This window comes from Athene noctua, chromosome 6 (assembly GCF_965140245.1).
Source record: "Athene noctua chromosome 6, bAthNoc1.hap1.1, whole genome shotgun sequence".
Taxonomy (NCBI): domain Eukaryota; kingdom Metazoa; phylum Chordata; class Aves; order Strigiformes; family Strigidae; genus Athene; species Athene noctua.
Genome location: NC_134042.1, coordinates 48,948,197 through 48,969,069, shown reverse-complemented (window position 1 = coordinate 48,969,069; position 20,873 = coordinate 48,948,197). Strand labels below are relative to the sequence as shown.

The following is a 20,873-nucleotide window of genomic DNA, read 5'->3' as shown; positions in this document are numbered from 1 at the left end:
GGGAGTGGGAGTTGTGAAGAGGAGTTGTGAGGGAAACACCTCTGTGAACACCGAGCTTAGTGGAAAAAAGAGGGGTGGGGGGTTGTGGTGAGAAGACAGGCTGTGCCCTGCGCCCATGAAGGTCCCTGATGGAGCAGATGCCCACGTGCAGCCCATGGAGGACTCCACGCCGGAGCAGGGAGCTGCACCCAGAGGTCGGGACTCAGGGAAGCTCCTGCTGTCGTAGCTCGGCGCTGGGAGGATTTCAACGCGTGGGAGGGATCCATGCTGGAGCAGCTCGGGAAGAGCTACTTCCCATGGGAAGTTTGTGGAGGATTGTCTTCTGCGGGAGGGACCCCACGCTGGAGCAGGGGAGGATGCGAGGAGGCCTCCCCCTGAGGAGGAAGGCACATCAGAAACAACGAGTGAGGGACTGACCGCACCCCCCTTCCCTGTCCCCTGCGCTGCTGCAGGGGCAGGAGGGAGAGAAATCAGGAGCAAAGCTCAGCCTGGGAAGAAGGGAGGGGTGGGAAAAAGGTGGTTTTAAGATTTAGTTACACTTCTCACTGTCCTACTCTGTTTGTTAAGTGGTGTTGTTAGTGTTTGTATTAAATTGATGCTCTCTTTCTTCCCCTAACAAATCGGTCTTTTGCCTGTGGCCACAAAGGGGGAGTCACCCCTCTCTGTCCTTATCTCGATTCCTAAGCCTTTTGCTTTATTTTGTCCTTCCCATCCCTGAGGGGGAAGGACTGAGTGAACAGCTGCATGGTACTCAGTTGCCCTCTGGGCTCAAACCACGACACTGGGATTTCAGGAGAGGAAAATCTGAATATTTATCTACAATTTAGAAGAGACTCTTCAAGTACCTCTAATGCAGTCTAGCAGAGGTCACCTTTCTGCACACCTTTTACATACACGTCAGAAGCAGCAAAAGCACACAATCTCCCCACCCACTTATCTCATTTATGGGCTAATAGATATCAGGATGGAGGACGTTGGTTCACTGCTCAATCTTAGATCAGCAGGATGAAAGAGATCCCTAGACTTGGGACTGCACCAGCTTCCTTTCTGAACCAGCAAAAATATCTTTTCCTTTTGCACTAAATAACTCATCATTTGAATCCCTGTTTAGACTCTACCATTATGTAGGTGACCGCATAAACAAATTAACATTATAAATTCCTTTGCACGTGAAAGTAAGTCTCAAGAGAAACAAGAACCACATTTAAAGCTTAACTTCAAAACACAGGCACTGCCAGGCATCTCACCACATCTCATTATGGAATCCACTCGTGGCCTCAATCCCCCCAACATTTACTGTCAGATGGCAACAGTTTTCCTTTAACAGGCTAAATACTGAATAGTAAACCTGCCCTTTTAATAACAGGGTTTGTTTTTCTCTTGCAGTGTAGAGCTCCTGTTAACAGCTCTCCGTACAATCCTAAGCCTATGGCATAATACCAGCATGTGTGATCAGGCAAAGGGACCAAGAATTATTTTTTCAAGAACTATTTTACAATGCATTTCAGGATTTGGCCGCTCATTAACAAAGTAAGAGGGGGATTTTCCAAAACACTCTGCGTTAGCCTAACTGTAGCAGCAATGACTCCGAAAACATCACCCTTAGTCCTTAGCTCTTCAAATAACAACTTTAAATTCTGATCCAAATATAAACCAGTGCAGCGATCTCAGCCTGAATAAATAGAAGCTGAAACCATAGCAGTAACTTTTTAAGATGGTGTTATGCCTGGTACTGAATGACAACACTTAAAATAAGTGTCCCTTATTAATTATTTCACTGCTAATTGTTTTAGCAGAAACCCTGTCACTGCTGGATACGGTGGGAAGGTTGCCTCAAGGTAGTCAGGGCAGCTACTCGCTGGGACAGATGAGGCGTTCACTCTTCCACCCGCCTTAACATCATTATTGTTTCTGCCCAAAAGGAGGGAAGAGATATGCGGCTTCCACTCGGTGTCAAAAAAACCCCCAACAAATACACAGGGCTTGGTGTCTTGTCAACAGCCAGAAGACACAGCCCGGCTATCACAACCTCATGTTTTCCCCCCAGCAGATCTGCAGCATGCTTGAAAATTTGAGGAGAATAAAGAGTCAGCATGGGACGCAGGAGACCTTGGTCTCCCTGTTCTCCCAGGGACATCCCATGTGGCCTTGAGTATGGCATCCTCAGGCCCAGTGTGTATTTACATGCTTAAATCGCACTAAGTAGGATTTCGGAAGCGTTCATCTACATCTAAATGCCTTTACAAATCTTGCTTTTGATCTCTCCAGCTACAGCCGTATTATCAAATCAGCTCAAGGCTCTACCAGTGCTAGAAATCCACCCCCTTGGTTGTTCTTGAGTTAAGTCCGGCCCTGCGCTGGCTCTAGCTCAGTAGCAGTTCCCCCATCCCTCGGGCATAGGGAGCAGGATGGGGTGCATGGCTCACACTCCAGGTGATGTGAAGGAGGTCGCAGTAGCTCCAAGATCTTAGGATTAAATTAGCAGGAAGGAGAGCAATAGCAGCATTGGCATAGGTAATAAAGGTGTAGAAGCTCTCTGTATAACAAGAGCAGCTCTGCTTCACCTCAGACAGGGAAAGCAGGCTTATGTTAGACTGTACTTACAGACCTTGGAATGGGGCCATCGAAGGAAAAAAGGGCTGTTGAGTGGATGCATCTATTTTTCTATCCTTCCAGTAATATAGCCATACAATTTGTTTTGTACTTCTGAACCAAACAATTGCACATTCACAGTTGGAGGTAGGGTATAAATATTGTCTCTAGCTGATCCCTTGATCCAGTCGTCCTAGCTGAATTAATCACACTCGCAAATCAAGCCAGGATTTGTTGCTGTCAGAGCAGATGGCCAGGCAGACTGCATTTGTGAGCGAGGCGGGCGCATTCTCCTTCCAATTATCCAGCAGCATTTTCCAACGGCAGATATTTAAAATGAGACATTATTTTGAAGAAACGCTAAATCTCTCTTGTTCAATAAGGGCACTGACCCCTAACTTTCTGCTCTACTTCTGCCCTCTAAGGCTTCAGTGAAAGTGTAGGATGGCTGGTGCCCCTTTTCCCTTCCAACTGAATGTTTTCTGCCCCATTTTCTTCTGCTGTCTTCCCATTTTCTGCAGAAAAGAGGTGACAACAACAGACGCTGTTTGGCATGGGGATTTCGAGGGTGCGTTATACTAATCGTTGAGCTGAGCACTGCAGAAGGGGGAAGAGAAGCTGCATTCAGGCACGGAACAGCAGGAAGGGTTCACAGAGCGCCTTTCAAACAGCCTTGATGGGACTTCCCCATGGCAGTAGTAAATTTGCCGTGAAAGACAGTGGTGCTGTTTTCCCCAGCGTTCGCATCTGTTCTGCATTCAGAGTCTTTCTGGCTGATAATTGCTCTCTTCTCCCCTCTGTCTCCTGCTGAGGAACTGCTGGAGCTGTCAGGGGAGTTTCAGCTGAGCTCAATCACCTTCTGTGTGAGATGTCTCCCTCACCACCAAAGGTGAACAAGGTTAACCCGGAGTGCGTCTGCAGTCCCTGAAGGAATGAAACACGACAGAACAGTCCAGAGGAGACGATCCCCCTGCGGCGTGACAAAACGGACCACGCTGATTAACTACATCTATGCAAATGTATTAAAAACATCTCCTTCACTTTATGGGCACACCGGGGAAAAAAAAAAAGAGATAGAGCCTAGACCAAGGCAAGGCTGCCCAAGATCCTGCATATACACGCTGCAGCTGACAGCGGGTTATCCCCACAAGATCACATCATCTTAGGAGCACCAAAAGGAACAGCAGATATGGAAGAAAGCCACAAGAACTGGGAGGGGAATGGTGGCCAAGTGATGTGAATACAATTTTACATGCCAGTGGTGTCCTAATCACTACCAGAGAATATTCACTGGTTAGTATTTCACCATTTTCCTTCACTCTTTTCCATAAAATGGAGCGTTAATAGAAAAATTTAGGTATGTAACTGCTCAGCCTCATGCTTAACGTTTCAGTATAAAGCCTGGCAGATACAAATGGGTATTAATTGGAGAAATTAAAAGCTAATGCCAGGGCTCCTTGTACTTCAGAATTGTGTTTGTTAGAACATGGCTGGAAATGAAGCTTCCAATGCCTTGAATACAGTTCAAATCAAGCCAATCCACTACCTTACACAGCAGCCCGGAGGGAGGTTGCCAGTTCCCCAAGATGACCCCAGAGACATATTCTGAGAATTCCTTTTCCTTGTTAAGCTGCAGGAACCTATATGCCTGCATATCTGGCAGTTCAAGACTGCTCTGTATGAACACCAGGGCTTCCTCTCAGACCCCAGAAAAATTCTCTCTTCCCCAGAAATTACAGTTTAAGCTGTGTACCAAGCGCAGCCTGGAGGCCAGCTCAGCACACAGGACTGAATTCCAGGGCTCAATACCCTTCTGGAAGAGATGGGGAAGCAGCAGCTACTCCACAAACTTGGTACCATCTCCACAGCTCTTCCTTTGCTCTTAGAGAGAAGCAGTTGCTTGCCCTAAGGGAAGACCTTACAGAGAACAACTGCTACCGAACTAGACTCCTACATGTAGAAGAAAAATCCAAGAACTCCATCACTAAGATCTATAAACCCCTCTGTGCAGGCTTTTCGACGAGAAGCTGAGTGTGCTTTTTTCCTAGCCGCCACATTTTGGGAGATTCACGAGTCTTGATCTGTTTTCTACTGTAACACAGGAACAATCCAACTAGACCAGGCCAAAGCTTTGTTGGGTCTCTAGGGCAGCTGGTGTGGCTCAGGTGCCAGGAGAGATGCCTCAGCCAACCCCCACCATCTCCCCCCACAGGTGGTGAGGTCTCCCCTGCCGCTGCAGGAGGCCCTGGGGGGCATCACCAAAACTTGTAGCTCGTATAACCATGCAAACTAACAGGTGCAGAGGGTGTGCCACCTGTCCTCATTTCTGTTCCAGGGGGTGAGGCCCACCTTAAATCATCACCCCAACCTTTCAAAATAAACCCCAACCACTCCCGTACCCACCGAGTGCCTCGGGTCTCTGTCCCACAGCCTCCCTGCCAGCCCCCAAGGCCACTCAACATCTAGCCGTTCTGCTTCTCCGTGGCACCCTATCAGTATCTTACCTGCTTTGTGCTCGACTTCCCCACCCTCACACGCACTCAAACACAAGGTGACAGGACCTTTGCCTGTGAGGAGTGGGTACAGAGCCTGGGGGAGGCACCTCGTACTCCAAACAGTTCCATGACCCAGAGGGGACATGGAACAGTAGGCACAGACACGCTCACAAGACCCTTTGACTGGCACATACACCAGCAGTTTCTCAGCTCCTCTAGAACCATCTACATTTCTCCTCTTCTCTGCTTTATCCCCACAGACCCTGAAAAAATCAAGGGATCTCCTCAGCAAACTCTCGCTAGCCCTGGGTGAGCCATCTATTCACAGGCCTGGAGGAGAACACACCAGCTGTGTGTGATACTCAGGCTACACATACACTGCAGATTTATACCACTGCACAGAAGTTTTCCATTTTGTTTCCTATTTCCTTCTCTAGTTTTCACTTTAATGACCGCTCAACTGCCCTTTTCATATAACTATTACAAGTCAATGACCTTTTCTGAACGAAAGCAGCTGCCCTTCAGTTCACATCCCTAGATCTTCTTGCAATTCTCTTTAGTCAGCTTTTGTTTTTACTGTCTCAATAATCTAGCAGTACCAGTAAACTATCACCTCATTTCCTAGTTAAGCATATTCAGTGAACAACAGAGAATGCCACAGGACTCCACAGGTGACCTCCCCCTCTGATCTGAGAGCTATTTACTCATTTTCCCCCATCCTTCCCTTTAATCAGCTATTCTTGAGAACTATTCTTCTCCCACAGCAGCTCAGCTGTTCGTTTTTGGTTTTTTGTGGGTTTTTTTTTTTTTTTTTTTTTTTTTTTTTTATCCAGAACATTTGGCAACAGATTTTGTTGCAACATACCTAGGTGACCAAGATGCCAATCAAGAGCAAGATATGCGGAAGCAGCTCTACATTTTCTCCTTCACAGAGCAATCTCACCTGAGAGAGAAGGGGGTTACTTCTATCATGTGTAACCTACAGCCCATTAACGCTATTCTTCAGCACTGGCAGAAGCAATGTACAGCAGCTACCGAAGCTGAATTCCTTAGATTATCTTTCACAGTTTTTTCAACAACATAGTTAAAAAAAGCCCTTTCAAAAATCTGGAAAGGAAGAAGCAGTTAGCAAGAGTGAGGGAAAGAAGCGCTTAGATCAAATTAATCTAGTGGTCTCTTGGACAGGAAAGAGTTGAGCCAACAACTGTGAGAAAGAATAGATACAACTAAGTTCTTTTGACTCCTTTAAGCTTTGGGGTCTCCTTGACACCTACTCTGACATTGTTCAGTTGGCACCTGCACTCTCTATTGTATTTCACAGGCCAGGAGCCTTGACCTTGTGTGAGAGGTGCCACACAGAAGTCTGGATTTCAGAATGAAACCAAGCCCCCACACTGTCCTGCAGCTCACAAGTATCGACACCGAGTTGTGCAACACGATGCACAGCAGGGGAAGAGAAGGGCAGTTATCCTGCAGCACTCCATCAGCTGCTGTCCCCTCCTCTCCCTTGCTGCCACCCTTCACAACTGATGGAAAGAGGAATTATTTTAGGCAGAAGAGCAAGTGAAGGAGCACAATCAAAACTCCAGGAAGCTGAGAAAAGGAGAAAAGTCATAGCCAGTATTGATAGATTTTCCCCACCAGACACCCATGCTAGATGTGCTACTTTGCAATTAAAACAGGGCAACAGAACCTCTTAATTAAACATTTTATTTAAACCAATACAAGCACCATGCTTAGCAAAAAAGATTTGGTTTAAAGTAAACATGCAATGTGAACTAGCAGAGACTAAACAGCATATGGAAGTTGTTGTACTGGTTACTGAGATTTTAATGGAATTGACAAATTCTCAAAACTGGCCGTGAACCTCTTGCCCCTTTTACCACCCGCAGCACTGGTGCCAACCCCGACATGTCACAGTACACAAGTCACACCGAGTCTGGATCACGTAACAAAAGCTGGAGTTTCACTGCACCCCGTCTCGTGTCCCACTGCCTCCATCTCACAGTTACTAGATGCATGTATCAAAAAAAAAAAAGTTGCATGACATTTCCGTTTTGAGCACACTAAAGGGAGGAACTGAACTCCCTTGCTTTGCATGTTTGATTCAGACCCCTGGTACCAGTTTAACACTGTTTCTGGACTAGCTATTTTACAGTTAAAGATACAAAAATGGAATCCTGGTACAAATGCATAAGATGCTCCTTTGGAAAAGTGAAAAGGTGTCAACACCCACATTATTGCCTCCTTTGATAGATCAAACCAGCATTCATGATACTAGAAACATACTTAAACTATCAGATACCAGCATTTAATTTTGTTTGTTTGTTAAAAATATTCAAACAATACAAGTCCATTTTATGGGCTGACATGCAAACTCATGCTTTAATTCAGCTTACCATCAATTAACAGGATTACAAGAGCTGTATCCCAGCCATCTATTCAGTATTTAAAGCCAACTTGATTAATCATGGCAGAAGTCTCCCTTTGAGAGACCTTTAACTCCAGGCCAAGGACTTTATGGCCAACTTACTAACTCCTGAAAAATAGGAGCTCACAATGGAAAATGCTGACTCTCAGACCTTTAGCTACAAAGGCTCCCATAGGTGGCATTAATTTATGTGGTCCTTTAGTTTGAACCCTCTTTAAAGATCTGAAAATTCAAGACAAACGCATGATTACAGATGGGCAACTCGCTAGTAAAGCGCAGTCAGAACATACTGGCCTTCAGAACATGGACACACCTGCCTCCCACTGATCTTAAGGGGGCAGCAGCATGAAAAATACAGTTCTCAAGATACACTGGGAAAAAGGATGTTACAAAAACAAGTATTATTTGTGCAGGAAAGATTTTGACATAATTAATGTCTTTGTTTAATCAAGTATTAGCACTACCTGTATCTCAAGAGCCTAGGACAGTAAGCAGCAGAGAGTTGTGTCAAAACACGGCACTGGAAACTAGGAAACCACAAACAAGCCTAGAACAGCAAACATCCTCTGCACACACGTTCTCCAAGTACCTGCAGCTGCTTCCTCACTTCCACAGCTCTGAGAGGGGAAGGGGGTACAGCTGCCAAGAAAGGCTGTTTGAAGAGTAATACTGGTGGGCTGAGCAGCATCAACATCACCTTTCACAAGAAAGTGGGCTTTAACACTCATCAGGATTTGTTTGCTTTCAGCAAGCCTGGAGGGGCAGCACCCAAGGCAGAAATTGCTTAAGTGGAGGCAACAAGAACATCCCAAGTGAAAGGACTCAGACTGAAGATATAGCTGCAAGTAGCCATATTTTCTTGGCAGAAGGTGGAGCGACCCAGAGAAGAACCAAATTCAACCATTTGACTGCAGCAGCTCCTCCCTTCTCCTCCTGAGACAGGCCCCTGTTGCAGTTGTCAAGACCCGTGCAAGCAGCAGTTGGATGCTGGCAGCCCACCAGTGTACAAAGTACAGTGACAAAGGTTATTAATCCAGTTTTCCCCACTGCAAATCAAGCTGAACGTTACAAGAGGCAGGTTCCCTCTCGCCCACGCTGTACTTTGACATGCCTCACCTTTAGCACCATGCCAACAGAACAAGACCCTTGCTGTTTCAAGACTGATGCTTAAATGACACTATTCTTTAAGCCAAAGTCTTATTTATACAATGTTTGTCAAAAAAGACATTGTTTTTATTGATCTGTAGTACAGAATGATCAAGCAAGTTTCATAATCAACATTTTTTTTTTGTCCAGGGAAATGAAATTGTTTTTCCAGTTCACTACATCAACACGAAATTTAATTTCAATTACAAGCATTTCTTTCCTGCACTGAAAAAAAAAAAATCAATTTAATTGGATCATTCTACCATGTATTTTGAAAAGCTCCTCTCAAGTCAGATTTGGATACAAATAAATGAGCAGTAACATCAAACTAAGAAGAGATTTACCAACACTGAGGACCTTTGCAAATGAATTCCTTGTGATCTTAGAGGAATTAGTGTTTTAACACTAACACAACATATGTTTACAAACAACAACAACAAAAAAAAACTTCTTTCAGCAAAGGTTTCACAGCATGAAATACTGGCCTCCAAATTTAACACTGCATTCCTTCTCACCAAACAGAATTGTTAGGGCAGCTGTATTTTAAGGTATGTTATCAACAGGAAGCTGCTCTTACGCAGATACTTACTCAGTAGCACAACAAACACTCATGAGCAAGATAGTGAGATACTGTCACGAGTACTCCTTTTGCCACTGCATGGGCTGAACACATCCCATAGCAGACAACTACTCTATTCAATATAAAACAGACCTGTAAAAAGACCGGTCATTTATAAAAGTTAAATACTATTTTCACATTAGAATATTTGCTGTTTCAAAGAGATGAACCGTAAGTAAATGAAAATCAAATTATCACTTATGCAAAAGCTTTATCTGGAATGTAATTTTTGACCAACAAGCAGTTAAGAAAGTTAAAGACCGTAATTAAAGTACTCAAAAGCTATGTGCGGCCAACTTTTATAACAAAAGAGATATAAATCACTCAATATCATGAAAAGCTTTAACCTCCTGACTCCTACAAATGGAGCAGATGACCAGAATTTCGAAGAAAATGAGGTTAGCTTTGTGGGTTTGGTTTTTTTTTTTGTCTGTTTTTTTGTTTTTTTACAGATGTCAACTGCAACACTAGGCACTAGGAAAAAATGTTACTTGGATTCTTTAACAAAGTTTTTACCAAATTTGTAATAAGTGGCAGTGTAAAATTCTCAAGTCATTTTAAAGCTAACAAATTAAAGGCACACAGTATTAACAGGTGTTCATATTACAGAAAATGAGCAAAGAGGTAAACTTCTTAACAGTGTAATAAGTTATATATGCAAGACATCTGGTATGAGAGTAACCAGAATTGTAATTCAGCCCTTAAGTTATCACCTAGTTCCTGTTAGACTGTATTAGCATGAAAACTGGACAGTCAAAGCTTTGTCCTGAAATTTAGTAAGATTGACTCAGTCAACTGAGGAATTACTGGAATGACAAAAATTAGTTCCAAGAATTTGTAAAAGTTCACATGGACTCGATGAAAAGGAAAATGGCTGGATTTGCTGTGCAAGGATTTTGTCTTTTTCATACTAAATGCTTCGAGGGAGTAGTTTCCAAAATTGAGATGACATTAAGTCAAAAAGTTTGAAAAGTAAGTGACAGTACACAGTTTCTGCATATAAATGGCTAATATATGTCATAAGGATGCATCTGTAGCTCAGAAAAAGTTAGCGTCAGCTTCCAAATTATGTTTGTAGATAGTTATAAACCCAGAACTGAACTATTTTAGTTATAGAAATATTAGTCACAAGAGTGCAAAAGGAGTCCCTGCAGAGAAGTATTCCCTTTTAACAGGTACAAATAAGGAAACACCTGCAAAGATTGTTACTTCAAGGAGACAGACCTGCTATTCTTTGCACAAATTCTGCACAAGAGATATACTGCAGGAGACAGATGTAAATACAGTGCATTTTTTAGATGTAAGTATTCATGTCTGGTTCCAGTATTATCAGGATGGTACATAAATACTTATTACAGAGGTTTTCTTAATGGAAGAAGCCCAGTTTCTCACGCAGCCACTCTTCAGTTAGGTCTTCTGTATTTCTTATTTCAAATACCTAAACAAAATTGCATTGCATAAATTCTTGAGGTGATGGTACTTGAAAGGGATAAGCATTCAGTGCAATCAATACCTTTCCATGCAAATTGCCTGAGCCATAAATAAACCAACTGAGAGTTTTCATGTGCTTTTTTGAAAGAATCAGTTAATATTCTAAAGTAGTATCAGTGGAAAATACCCAAGACTAAGTGCAAGGAATATTACTAATGTGAACAAGAATCCCATAATTCCTATTTCTAAACTTGATTCTTCTCCTTTAAGAATATGTGGAAATAGCACATATACTACATTTTAAAGTTACTCTAAAATGGCACCATGTGATAATCAGTATCCCAGCAAGAAGATTGTCTATTTGAAGAATAAAATTAATTTAACCTCTGGGCTGAATTAAGCCCAAAGTTTGGGAATTTTGCTCAACCCGACACAGTTACTCCTTCTTTGAACTGAAATATATCCACAGTATCCAGTAGCATACTGTTTTTCTTGTAAGAAACAAGCCTGGGATACCTCAAAATAGAAAACTGGGGAAAAAAAACAACTAAAAACACCACCCCAAAACCACCCAAAGCTTTGCAGAAGTCTTAAACAAACCTTTAACATTGCCTTGAAGTAGGAAACAAGACCAAAGTCATCAATATACTCTTTACATTCTATATGGGCAAGTAACTGTTTTGCTTTGGATTTTTTTTTTAAATACCCTTGAAGAGAGGCTAAGTTAATTCTGTATTGCTAACTGGACTCCTTGAGATGTCCACAAATGGATCGTCTTTTCAACTAAGTAAATTTTACAGATCCAAAGGCCTTCAAAAGTGTTCTTCTAGACAGTGAAAACAAGAAAAATATTTTAACTGGAGATGACTATTCTGACAACACTGAAAATAAAGCTATGTCAGCACTAAATCAGTTATCTGCCCTTCTAACGGTATGAAGTACACAGCTGCAAAAAGCATGCTCAGGGCCAATGGAACAGATGGGATTTTGTAAGACTCACAAAACAAGCTTCTCAGTGAACCTGCTGTTGGGAATGAACTTCCTGTTTAGTCCTGTCCTTAGCCCATTTTGTCATTTTTTTTTTTTAACTCAGGAAACAATTCAAGTTTTATATCTTTTCTTCCTCATTTCTCGTCTCTGCTGAAATGGGCTCTGGACACTGGTGCTTGTCTTTAGACAGTGATCCACTACTATCAACTAATACTGATTTTTTTAAAGATAGGGGAAAAATCCTGAAATTCAGTTAGAAGAACAGATCAGCTTAACAGAAGCCAAGCTAATATGCAAGCCACTGAAAAAAAACAGGACTGAGTTGAGTCACATGCAGAAATGACACCAGGAGGAAGTCACAGCATGAGCCAAATTGAAACACAGCTCAGCAAGGGGCAAGAATAAAGTACATCTGAGGAGCAAGTAAGCAACCCAGATTGGAGACAGCTTATCTTCTCCAGCTTTGGAAGGAAGATGATCATGGACCTCCTAGGCTTTTATTGAAAAGCCTTTTAGACTGAATTTCTCCTACTTGACAGGTGATAGTAACTCCAACACAGCTAAGCCCCAGGTTTTCACCTTCTCATCAACGCTTCCTTCACACTCACTGCAAACTGCCTTCCTTCTTAAGGAATTATTCTTTTCTATCAGAGATGCTAGATTTCTCAGGCCTCTAAAACACAGTTTCAATAGATGTAAAAAAATATTTTTGGGGGCTGTACTGATTGCTTCCACCATCTTCTCTTCTGCTTCCCTCCTATTTACTCCTGTCAACTTGATGCCTAGTTTAAGAGAGCTCCTTTCTTATGAGGTACAGCAGAAAGGTAGAGGTTCACAGTTCTCTTACTGGCCCAACACACATTTTTACTGGGACGTTTGAGTACTCAAGCCAGGATAACAAAGACCAAAAGGGAACAGTGCTGTTGGGGAATGATGAAGTCATTTCCCATTGTATGAAAAACCTGTAGTAACCACTGAGTCTATTTAGTTTTACTGGTTGAATCTAAAACTTTAAGAAGCCTAGCTGCCAATTAAGCAGATATTTCAAAGATCCCCAAAATGACAATTGGGTGGCTTTTTTTTTTTAAAAAATCTATACCTAGGCCTACTGAGCACAGTGATTTCTTCAGGCCTCAGTACTGGAAGAAGCAAACAGGAAGATTTAGACTTGTTCAGCGCTTGGCACATATGTTACTTATTCTGAAGGCTATGTTATATTAATATATATAATAATATATATTAATTCCCCAAAGATGTCCATCCTAATGATGGGTATTTTAGTTTTAGAGAACACTGTTCTTCCTGTACCTTAAAACACCAGAAATCCTCATATGTACTCCTCTCTTCAGCCTTCCTAAAACAGAATCTGTTCACTGTAATTACAAAGTTTCATAACACCCTTCTTGCAATAGGTTCAAGCAAGACACAAAACAGCTTCTGCAACCTGAATTTAAGGGGGAAACAGTTATTTCAACTTGTCGGTTATACCTTAGTGAGTTCAGCTGTCTGTACAAGTTTATTCTTGCTTCCAGCATACATCATCTGCTGTTCAGGTTTACATCCTGTAGTTGTGTGGAAAAAAAAAAGAGGTTTTGTTTAGTTATTTTGACTGCAACACTTCAAAAATAAGATTTAAAAAAAAAATCCACATTGAAAGCTGAAGTCTCAATTCAGAAAAGTGACCTATTTCTTTATATACATTATCATCCTTGCTTATACTTTCATATCTAGCACTTGAATAGCATTCCCAGAAGTAACAGTTGTGCAGGTTGAATCGGTGGTCTCAACACGCACCGGTATTTCTGCTCAGAGCTAACATCAAATATTGCAGCAGCCAAATTTGAATCACAAGAGCTGAAGCAGCAGTACCTCCCGCCACTACAGCAGTGTGCTGATTACACTTCATTCAATCCTTCGCCCTCTTGCTATTTCTGGAAAATTCCCATGTGTTTGCTAGTTACACTTACACATATCTTTATAGCATATGCCTTTTGAGCTGGAGTCAAACTGTGAACAAATCAAATCAGTTTGAATTTGTCATTCTTTCTCCTCATCTTCCCCCAAATCCCCCAACTGAAGTGGTAGCTCAGAACAACTCCCCGCTCTGCTGTCCCAGGCACAGAGCAGCTTCAGTCACCGTTGAAGTTAACCTCTGTGTAGAGTCCCAGCTCACTGAACATTGTTTCTGACTCCAGTATCAGCCTAACGACTAAACTGAGTTTGCAGAAATTTTTTTGAAACAGAAAAACTCAAGGAAAAAAAAAGGCTTTTCTTTACAAGCTGCTTGTTTAGAAGTTTTTAGATGAGAGTACTTTTAAATCTTGCCACCCATAAAGAACATAGTCTAAGCTCTCTTTTCCTACAGAGTACTACAAGACTGCCTGCTTTGCTATTTCAAGGTCTCCTGGGAAGTTTCTTACTGCTCTTCTCACAAAAAAAATCTACCCTTCAGAAGAGAAGTAACACTCCTAACGTTCACACAAAGATTCTCAGGTAACTACAGAAGAATATGCTCACTAGTTGCTAAACTCTTTACCTACCTAGTTTTTCTAGTTCTCAGTAATGAAGGGTAAAGCAATGCAATCGGTTTATCTTCTTCTAGAGGATAACAAGGATAATCCAGTAATACCAGCAAGCTACCCTATTACAAGTCAGAAGACAAATGGAAGCCACAAGAGCAATTCAGCTCCAAGTTCAAATCAAGTCTCAGGTTATTTGGCTTCTATTAAATTACACAGGTATGTTTATGGTGAGGGTTGCTGTGACACAAGCAGAGGAAGCTACTGCTCTGTATAAATTTGGGACTATCTAATATTACAGTCTCCTTCTCCTTGAATGTAGTCTGTTCACCCAGCACCTTCACCTGCCCAGATCTGGGTTATGGAGCCCTCTTTTCCTCTCCTTTTCACCCATAGTTGTGACAGCCATTTAGACTTTCACACCACAGCACTGTTTTTGAGGCATCCTCTGCTACTGCCCATTGCATACAGCCCCTCCTGGAAAACCCTCCTCTGGAATCCCAACGCTTTTAGAGACCTGTTCCTTTCACAGGTAAACATGGGTTCCCTGGTCCTGAGGAGGAGGAGAAAAATTTCTTCCCACCCAGTCACTAACATCCCAATAGCAAGATGGACAGAGGTGAAGAAACACCCTCAGAAACAGAGGTGGTGTCTTCGAGCCCTCTCCTCACCCATTCCCTGAGCCTTGTCTGGTCATATTTTGAGGATTCCCCTAGATTTGAGGAGAGGGTGACAGGCAACATATCAAGTTAAACAGCCATGGATAGATGCAGAGTGCTCCAGGCTCCTTTCCTTTACAGGAGGGTGTTGCCAAGCACACCCCTGAGAACACAGTGGGCAGGCACGTTTAGAAAGACACCTTTTGGGCAGCTACAAACTACCAGTTCTGTTCAGCCTGCAGAAATGGAAAAGAATAAACCTCTTCTATCATACACCCTAAGCGCTCTAAATGTGAAACCCCAAAGGCAGTGAAAACCTCCAGCAACTAGGCAGATTTGGGCAAATGAAGTGGTTACACTTGTCAGGTGATGGTGAGGATGGAGCTAAGACACTAGAGATTCCTCTCCTCCAAAGAAGGTCTCCAGATGATGCCATAGCTTTGGAGTGCCTTGCTGCCAGCAGCGGCATAAGCAAATCCAGCCTTAAGCATCTGAATCACTATGTGAGCATTAAACGCTGATTTTATCTTCCACAGCAAAGAATATTCCCATATTTACAGCACACACTGCTACCATTCACAATATTCACTCACCAACTGGACTGGAGAAGATAAAGCACAATGGGTAAGAAACTCTTCCATCATCATGCTGATACTTGTAACTATACACAATAAATGTTTTTTCTGAGGTTAAAGAAACTAAGAAATCAATTCTTTTATTAGGATATAACCCTCAGTTATCAGAGCTCAATGCAGACACAAATAAGTTGCATTCTAGAAGATGCTTTAAATTCAATAAGCAGTCTCATTGTCCTCCTGGTTTCACATCCATATCTGACCTTCAGAACTTACCCTGCCTGCCTTTACCAACCTCTACCACAGCTGGGCATGAGGGCTGGTTCTGTATTAGCTTCACATCAGAGAGCTAAAAAATCACCCTTTCAGCACAAATATTCCTCTCCCAGCTTTGTAAGAAGACTTCCCACACCCACCAACATGCTTCTGGACTTAGTGAAAGTCAAATTCTTTCTTTGCAGACTAAGCACTTCATTGTTCCAGGTGTTTTGCTGAATTTGAACTCAAGTTTTTGCTAGGACTCCTGCTTTAGAGCCTCCTACTGCACTATGGTCATGAAAGACAGAATGGCATGTGGAATAGTGCCAGCCAGCTTCTGAGGATAATGGAGGCAGATATTTTCGTCACTTATAATTTAAGTACCCCTCTTATTTCATGCAGTTAATTAATAATTTACTTGCCCTTTTCTTTTTTCTTTTTTTTTTTCTTAAAATAATGGCGATTCTTTTCCAAATCACATGCCTACAGCACTCCCAAAATCAGTAACTGCAGCAAAATAGCAAGGGCCACATGCTGAGAAAGTACCAAAACAGATCCTAAGTTACACAGGCACTTTTCTATATTTAGAAGTAGCCACATACAAAAATGGTACATTTTACTCACTTCTTTACATTAACAGCAGTGTGGCTTTGCTTTACTTCCCCAAACATTATATAGTCTAAAAAGAAACAAAACCTCAGGAAAGGCTTAAAGGTGTCAGTCATTGTTTCAACAAGCGGAACAAGTGTTCAGTGAATCATGAGAACTGATCCCGGGATTATCTCACAAATAATATACCAGTAAAATCACACTACAGGCAAGTATTGGCCTAAAAAGGTGAAGTCCAACTTGGAACATTTTGAACAGCTTCCAGGAGTGAGTAAGCCCAAATGCCAGCAGCATAAGAAGGATATCGAGGTTGTCTCTCAGGCAGCTCATCTTTTAGCTCATCAGGAGAAATACCCTGGTAACATTAAACACAAGCAATATTTGAACAAATGATCTTGCACTTGAAGGTATATGCACTACGAAGGCTAAAGCAGAATAATGGAACAGTGACACTGCTGGAAGTTAGATGTATGTCTACAGCTGAACTGATAACAATCTCACTCAGATTACTAGAGCAGTTTAGGAAAACGTGTGTGCTAATAGATTCCTATGACTAAACACAGAATTAATGTTAGCATGAATAATCATCCCTATTTTAGGCATAATGAGTTTTGAAAACATTTCTGGCTCTCGTTGGATATGCTGGCAGCTACCATGCTTTTATAACTCTAGTGCTAAACAGAAACAAGCAAGCACACACCAGAAAGGCTCTGTTAAAATCAGCTACATAAATGGTGCTTTTGAAAAATTCAGTCCTTCCTCTTTGAGCAAGCAAAAACAAGAGTCCCCATTCTACTGAAATATTACATTAACTCCTAGATGCTAGGGAATAAGAGCTAGGGTTAATGCTCAAATCCCTGGGAAGGATTTAATTTTGCCCTATGTACCATTAAGAAACACCACACGCTGAGCTGACCTTATTAAGCCACCTATCAAATTTAGAGTCTGCAAAGGATTAGCAACCCTAGCTTCTAATTGATAGCAGATCAGCTCAGAGTCAAATATGCAGATTTATGTGGAAACACAGCAGAAATCTCTTCAAAAAGCCAGCAGGTGCCAAAGACGCTTTCTACATAGTTGTATCATAACAGCTTTAAAATAACTTTTTTGTGCAATTAATTAGACAACTCAATTGCTTCTGCCTAGTTCCACTATTAATAGTGCTGTGCTTTACATGCAGAGTGACCATGCATTTAAATAAGCTCATGACCCAAATTAGATTAAGAGTTTGATAACAATTTGAAACTAAGGCAGTACCTTAGAGACAACAATACATTGCAGGCTGAAGATACTCTTATTTACAATTCATTTAACAAACCTCATGCTCCTCATCCAGTACCACCAACTGCTTATCCTTGTCGATTTTCACTATAAATCAAAATAAAACACAGATCAATGGGGTTTTTTAATCAATTTATACAATGTGTGCATGAAGCTTTTTAACATTCCCCCAGAAGCACAGTCCTTGTGCTTCCATTCTGCTTCTTCCGTCTAACCCATGATTCGACAAAACCACTGAAGAGATGTGCAGTCTGAGCACTGTTCATTGCGACACATTCTGCTCAGATTTCAAAGACAGAAATGTCAAACTCCCCTACTTAAAGGCTACAAAATTTACAAACTCAAAATGACTGTGCTTTGACATTTTTCCCTATCATTTGACAAACACTGGTAGACTACGAACCATAATTAAGTATAAATTACTAAGAACAGATGCAGTCTTGTATCACAGAAACAGTGTTGCTTTACTGTTAAAATTACAGGCAGAATTGGAAGCACCAAAGTTCGTACAAGTTAACAGCCTCTTGGCTCACATTTACCTGTTACAGCAGCAACATTACATGAGAAGGAAAAGAGGAGATAGGATTTTCTGCAGGACCTCGCAAGTTCTTTCAGACATGTTTTTAACTTACTTATAATGGCAGCATTGTTGGTTTCTTTACGAAACCGGAATTTTCTCAGTTTCTCCACCAGGTCTTCAGCAACATCACAAACCACCAGAGATTCACTCTGCAAAAAGGAAATGGCACAGGGGAGGGAAAGATAAATCTTTCTAGTAAACCAGAAAAAAAAAATCCCCGTGTCACACATACGTGCGCATAAAACCTACTGAAGTGGAACTGCATGCAACTTGCCCAACGTTTCAGAACATATAAATAAACCAGAGAAACCATGGATGAAAGCAGTTTTTAGAAACACAGTAACAGAACACTGTTTAATATGCCTCCTCAAAAGCACACAGTTAGCTAGAAATATTAGCTATTCCTGAACTGGGATTATTCTCATAGCTCTTAGAAATAAACACATTTTACAGTTCATTTGCCAAGTCAAGTCCTGAAATAAGGAAGCCCCTTAGAGTGGCAGTAAACTGGCTAAAGTAATTTAAGTATTTCAAATAAAGGCTGAATTTCTTCTTTCAGAACAGACATCAAGGGTCACGGCTTATCTTTACCATAAAAATATTAACTGAACTACTGAGATTTACACACACAGAAAGCATTTAAGACACGTTAATCAAAAAGCATGCATATTTTCCCCCCATATGCTTATGTTACTAACTGCAAGTTTTCAGAAGAAATGTCCAGATAACATATTAGTCATCACACTGAAGATGGGGAAGGAAATGATTATTTCACAAGCAACCATGCAGGTTATCTCCACTACACATGCAATTTTTAAGCAGCACCAAGCCAACCACTGCCATTTCCTGAGCAACATTTTATACCACACAACCTCCATCGCCCCAGTTAAGAGATGCATGCCAGCCAGATGAAGTTATTTAACATCTCCAGCTTATTCATATTATTGTTTTTGTACATTCCTCAGGCATCAAGGCTCTTGTGCCAAAACAACTGCGTTTCAAGATTTCTTTAAAAAAACTGCTCAAATAAAAAAATAATTGCAACATTACCTATCACAAGCCCTACTAGAGCAGTTTCACTGAAACAAATCACTGCTTACAAATCAGCATAAAGTTACTATTTAAACTCTGAGGTCTCTCTCCTTACGTTCAACACTGGTTTGTTTGCGAGATCTTCCTCAAAAAGCAGAGAAGGGTCTTTTCTTCCCCAATTTCAAAATCACCTTGCAAATATCCTATGTTTGTGGTTACCCCTAAAAAGATTTCCACCTCGACCAAAATCTGGCACAAAATCGTGTGCCTCTGCTTCCTTTTAACAGCTGGAGAGGAAATGAGGCTCTGCTGTAACTGGACAGGTCAGGCACTGGGTGTGCAGCCTTCACTATTTTGTTTGCTTTCCCTAAACTTTGAAGATTGTTTTTGGCTCCCTCTGATCCACAAATGTTATGAATACCCACTCGCTATCTCTGGAGGTCTCTACTTAAAACCCAACAGAATTCAGGGCTACATTTCAAAGTTAAAGTCATATTCTGTATCAAACACTTTCTGAAGGAATCATTTCTCGCAGCCCCCTGGGCTCAGCAGTTTCCTAACATCTTCCAGCAGACACTTCAGGGTAAGCAGTGCCCTGGTTCCTACCTGTGCAGCCACATAAATGTAAGTCCCTAAGAGAAGCTAAAGCCTGTGCCTGCAAAACACATGGTGCCCTCAGATTCAGATCATGTATCGGGGCTAGACTGGCTTACCAGTGCTGGGTTTAATAAAAACCTACAGAAAGTCAAGTTCAAGAGACAGGAGCAGTGCACAGAGAGCGGGCACACCTGCCCAACAGCGCAGGGAGGGGTGCTGCTCTCGGTTAACCTCAGCCACCATTCATACCAACATTATACTTCAAGATTTTTCAGAAACCGACTTAGCCGTCTGCCGGACAGCCGCTGGCAGGGCAGGTCACAACTTCTTTTTTAACCAGCTGTTTCTTCACTCTTCCCCCCCCCCCTTCCCCGGGCTGCCAGCGCCCAGCAGAAAAACAACCGAGGAGATCCTTCTGCCGGCGAGGGAGCACGGCACGACCCGGGGGTGGGGCGGGGCCGCCCCGGAGAAGCTTCTCCCGGCGGCACCTTTGCAGGACAGCACTCCCAGACCGACGGGTACCGGCCGGCCCTCAGGAAACACCTGCTCTCCCCTCAGAACTACCGCCGAGCCCCGGCCCCGTGGGGACACCGGCCTCGCACCGCCGCTCCCGCCTCAGCGGGGGACCCTCCCGGGGAGGTGACGGGTTTCTCCCCGCGGAGGCGGTTAGGCTCCCCCCGGCACGGCCTCCCTCTCCCTCCACCTCAGGCAGCGCGGGCTCCTCTCACCATCTTGCGCGCGCGCAACCGCCCAACCGCCGCCGCTCGCGCGCCAACAACGGAAACCGCCGCCCGCCACCGCCGCCACCTCCTCGCTGCGCCGCGACTGCGCCTGCGCGGCGGACACCCCGCCTCCTCCTTCCTTCTGGCCAATCAGCGCCGTCGCCCCAGCCGGGGCGGGCAGCGTCACCCGCCTACGGATAGCGGGAAGGTCCAAGGGCCGCGGGGAGCGGTTCCCCCCGCTTTGGCGGGCGCGCGGCTCACGTGCCGCAAGGGGAGGGAAGGGAAGGGAAGGGGCGCGTGTGCCGCGGCGCCACGTGACGCCCGTTGCCGTAGCGCC

General features: G+C 42.9%; 1 protein-coding gene across 1 annotated transcript; it reads right to left on the bottom strand.

Annotated features, from left to right (window-relative positions):
- Positions 1 to 6,793: 6,793 nt before the first annotated feature.
- Positions 6,794 to 20,634, bottom strand: GMFB (glia maturation factor beta). Its single transcript, XM_074908924.1, has 7 exons — positions 20,543 to 20,634; positions 18,238 to 18,334; positions 17,643 to 17,692; positions 16,630 to 16,679; positions 15,476 to 15,558; positions 13,193 to 13,266; positions 6,794 to 10,721 (listed from the first exon to the last, which is right to left on the bottom strand). Exons 1-7 carry the CDS (start codon positions 20,543 to 20,545, stop codon positions 10,650 to 10,652), a joined length of 429 nt encoding a protein of 142 aa, XP_074765025.1. The 5' UTR covers positions 20,546 to 20,634; the 3' UTR covers positions 6,794 to 10,649.
- Positions 20,635 to 20,873: the final 239 nt, after the last annotated feature.

Excerpts from the sequence above, each read along its gene's own strand:
- GMFB (XM_074908924.1), bottom strand. Across the intron at positions 13,267-15,475 it reads TATCTTCTCCAGTCCAGTTG|GATGTAAACCTGAACAGCAG; the intron begins GTGAGTGAATAT and ends ACACAACTACAG. Across the intron at positions 10,722-13,192 it reads AGACAGCTGAACTCACTAAG|GTATTTGAAATAAGAAATAC; the intron begins GTATAACCGACA and ends AATTTTGTTTAG.